General features: G+C 29.0%; 1 protein-coding gene across 1 annotated transcript in view; it reads left to right on the top strand.

Annotated features, from left to right (window-relative positions):
* LOC106690065 (uncharacterized) overlaps positions 1–3,558 on the top strand; it is a 4,352-nt gene extending 794 nt beyond the window's left edge. The window contains exon 3 of the mRNA XM_014435337.2: positions 3,392–3,558. Coding sequence (XP_014290823.1) covers positions 3,392–3,453 — 62 coding nt within the window. The 3' untranslated portion in view covers positions 3,454–3,558. The remainder of the gene's footprint in view (positions 1–3,391) is intronic.
* The last annotated feature ends 1,146 nt before the right edge of the window (positions 3,559–4,704 follow it).

Raw genomic sequence — 4,704 nt, 5'->3', positions numbered from 1 at the left:
TAACTTTTTCACGAATGTTATAGGTATACATTTTTCTTTTTGGTGGGGCTTGAGGATCAGTCAATAATACAACTTTGTAATAATACATCTTTTGGCGACTTTTCGCAACTCTCTACAGTTTTTTTATAACATACATTCTCTTCAAATAATTGTCACAAAAGTACATAGTGCAATCTCTGACTAATAAATATTACAATCAAATTATGGTTTAATACAAATATTACTTACGATTCTCAACTACAGTGTGTTCTACATTAAGGGCATTCATGATATTTAGTTAAAGCGTGTTAAATGGAGAAATATTTTCTTCTTTTACCATGTTAAAACGATATAAAATGTAAAATGGTTGAGAGTCTGTTGCTAGGTCTGTTAAATGGAGAATGACGTCACGTGAGCACGTCACCGTTTTGTTTTTTGTGTTAGGTTACTTGCTCGTAGTTGGTGTTTTGATTTTGGATGTTTTGACTAATAGAGTAATGAATGACAATAATAATAATGTAATGAAAGTTGCCAATTAGCTCATCTTGATTCTCTTCCTCACAGGATATAAGATCAACAAAGCATTCAGTGGACACAAATTCCACTTTTCACCCACTTTAGACATGTTGTAATAAATTACTTTAATCTAAACTAATAAATAACACTTTTATTTATTTTTTTAATTTATATACCAGATCGGTCTGGTGGACCTTACATGGTTGATATAACTATTATATATATTATATATATTTCTAACAGTTAATTATGAGGGGGTATAGTCTTGTACAAAAGACGCACCTAACTATATACAATGTTCTTATTAAAAGAAAAAATAAATAGATAAGAATAATGCTTCTCAATAAAAGAGGAAAGTAAAATTAATAACAAAAAATAATGATATTGGCACACTTAAATAAAACAAACAATTGCCTTCTAATAGTAAAAAGAGACAAAATAATTTGAAAAAGGGACGAGAGAAGAAAAGAGAAAAAAAATGAATAATAATACTAATAAGTAAATAGAGGTAGTGTGACTATTAATTAATTTTATATTTATTAAAAATTTATTTAAGAATGTCCAGCAGCAGTCTGGGCTTCAGTCTTCGGGTTGAGGTTAGGTTTCCCAGGTTGTAGGTCACTGCTCCTTTAACTGTCGGCAACTGGGAGTGGAACATCATGAACCGTTTTTTGATATAATCCTATATACACAATAACATGAAGTTTTGGAAGGAAATGTTATAAAACAAGCTGCTCAAATAATCTGCTAAGAGCTCTTATGCATTTAACATGACTTTAAATATGGCTGCTCACATTCCTATACTTATTACATTTACCACGGTAAAACATTTTACATTTAACACACCATCATGAATACCCCTATTATGATATTAGCATCTTCAGATTTAGTGACTGAATCGGTTCAACAACAGACTGACTACCTACTGGGAAAAAAAACTGGAACATGTGGAAACCTAAACATACCATGCCTTCATTTCAAAACTGATTCAGCCCTTTCCTAAGTCTGAAGATGGTAACATCATAATGTAGAACACACTACAGTTGAGAGTTGTAAGTTACATTTGTATTAAACCATATTTAGATTATAATATTTATTAGTCAGAGATTGCACTATGTACTTGTAGTTTTGTGACAATTATTCGAAGAGAATGAATAATCTAAAAAACTTGTGTTTTTCTCATTGTAGGGTATGACTATGCAAACAATAAAGTTTCAAAACGTTGCCAAAAGATGTATTATTACAAAGTTGTATTATTGACTGATCCCCAATACCGAAAAGAAGAGTCTGTTAATTTTATTTATTTTTTACTGACTGCAAGAAATAATGAGGTTTATTTTAAATACAATTCTCATTTAATAACTCATTAAATCAGTTAGTGCATTAAAACAAACAACCAATTGTAGATTTTTAATTTTCAAAGTGCCTTTTTACCTAGGGTGTCGAACATGTCGTTTTTTTTTAAATATCGTTTTTTTTTTTTTAACTACCTATAAATTCATAGGAGGTAAGATATAGCCTACGTAGTAATCCTAAAGGAGTAGAATATTTTTTATTTTTTTCAACGACAGGCGCTAATGTTAGAAATTGAAAATGGATCAGACGTATGATTCACAAATTTCCAGATAATTTCTCATAGCCTAATGATATTTTATAAACTGTTTTGAACAGAAAATCTTGAAAATATGAAGATTCTAAGTTTTTAGTTGTTTAATCTTAAATGATTTTAATAAATAACGTGGTATTATATTTATAAATTGTGAAATATCCATATTGTTTTGATTCAAAGAATAATTTTCACAAAATACTTCAAATAGTAGCAACGAAAGGATATTAATCACAGAAATTTTAATCCTGTTTATGTGGCTGATTAACGAAATCTCGAATAATATTCTTTATTTATTCTAGGATTTATCCTTTTAGAAGGCGTCAAAATTAGGCTTCAGAGCCTTAGAGTGAAATACAAAATAAAAGTGAAATTATAAAACGTCATAAAATATAATAAAATAATGAACTTAAGAAGATAAAAATTAACAACAATAATTAAGAGAATATATAAGATAAGAATAGAATAAATAAAGTATAACACATATGTCATCATAAAACATAAGATGACAAACTTATTCTGATCATAAGTAATAGAAAAAAATCAAATATAATCAAACTAAAACTACTAAATAGAAAGGTACAATTTCTGCTAATGTACATATTTACAAGAATAAACAAAAATCGGAGACATTAAGTACAGAAAATATATAAACCTTGTTTGAAACTTTCAATTGTTATTCTTCCAGAATTATGTGGACAGAAGGTGGTTGAAGATACGGGATTTGAAGGCTGGAAGGGTATGAGAACTATAAATGAAAGAGGGAATAGTATTTCATAGGGATGAGGAACGGATGAGGAAAGGTCTACCAAAGGCTGCGGTTCGTTGGGAAGTTACATATAAGTCTGAAGGCCGTGGGTACTGCGGAAATATAGTTCAGGATTTGTGGAAGAACTATAGTGTTGAGTTATCAGCCGCTTAGAAATCTCTTCAACCGGTCCATGCCTGGACAAAATTGTGTTGAAAAATTTGCATTCAGAATAAAAGTTCACAATTGTTGTATCATTATTGTTTAACCAACACATACAATTTATAAATAATTTTCAATTTTTTGTTGATTAATTTTTACCGAATTAGATTAACTGAAAAAAAAACTAAATGGGAATCTCTAAAAAAGAAAAAAAAATTAAATATTATTTATTATACCATATTTGTAAATAAACAGGAAAAATAAATTATTTATTTTTCTTTGATTAAGAAATTTCTTTGTTTTTCCATTCATATTTTATGAAAGATATCGATGTTTATTTTTATAATTATTTATTATATTAATTTTTATTAACTTTACAGGTCATTATGAACCATGCAGAAGGGGATGTGATTTGCGATGTGAATGTGTTAATCAACGATAGAATCTCTAGTCATATTGAATTAGCGGAACGTCATAAACACAAAAATCAAGTTGTTAAAAATGTAAAACAAATATATTAAACAAATAAATTAGAATGTATTGATAACAGTATATTTTATTAATAACCTACTTTTTATTTTCACTTACCTATGTATAGTGTAGAAAGTGAAAAACTTGTGATAGTGTAAAACTTTGAATTTGGGTTTTTCATGGTTATACATGTTTTAATTTCTCTCATATATCCAGTCCTATACACCCATGGGGCTTACAAGAAACAGATTTTGGAATCCCAAACATGTTTTGTTCCTATTGAAATTAAATAGTTACATAGTCCAATCACTTAGTTCAATGTCTTGTTAAAGCAAATTAATTTGTTTCCTAGCAAAATATGAAGCGCATCTTTAACCACCTAGGCGGTATATCACTTAAAAATGTGCTGTTTGGGTTAATATGAGTGGATTATTATAATAATGAAGAAAGGTGTACACATGGGAATTGGAAAATTGAGTAGGTCTGCTGTCTGATTATGGATCACATCAAATTTCGAAATATGTTTTATTTAGTAAAGATAAGTACTTTATTTGGCAGTGCTGCACAAATATACCGGGTTGCTACAAACGTAGCAAACCTATCAATCAATTATTGTATATATAAACACTAACATGTATTATTTATAATTAGTAAATTAAAGATAAAATTTTTTTCTCCATCTTTTTTTTTTTTTAAATAAGTAACTATGAACTAAATCCAAGCAGGATTGGGCATCTTTAATGAATTAGTTCTCACTTCAAGGACCCGGGTTAGGAGATAATTATTTTCTGCTTCACTGTAGCTGCGAGTTAGCCCTATGGACTCAGGAGTCGTCCAGCCTCATGAAATGTTTTCTCTTAATTGGGTAAAAATCTGTTGGTCGAACGTGATTCTGGCCACCTCCTTGTACAACTGTTGGTCAAGTATCAGTGCGTTCTTACAAAGTACTACACCCTGACCCTGACTGATATTATTACCAAACACAATTCTGATCCAAATATACTCTCAACTTTTATTTTCAGAAATTCTCCAACGTCTCGACCCTCAGGCCATTTTCAAGGAGACAAACTATAAAAATTCTTGTTTTTATATTATTTACATTGTTTTCTTAACAACATACTAATATTTTTGGCTATGCCTTAAATATTGATGTTCTTTAAAATATTTTCTGCAGGCTAATTACCTATGTCATATCTTTTAAATAAATTAAATATTAAAATAA

This window comes from Halyomorpha halys, unplaced genomic scaffold (assembly GCF_000696795.3).
Source record: "Halyomorpha halys isolate HHAL.00 unplaced genomic scaffold, Hhal_1.1 Scaffold1565.1, whole genome shotgun sequence".
NCBI lineage: Eukaryota > Metazoa > Arthropoda > Insecta > Hemiptera > Pentatomidae > Halyomorpha > Halyomorpha halys.
This window is presented reverse-complemented; position numbering and strand designations above follow the sequence as displayed.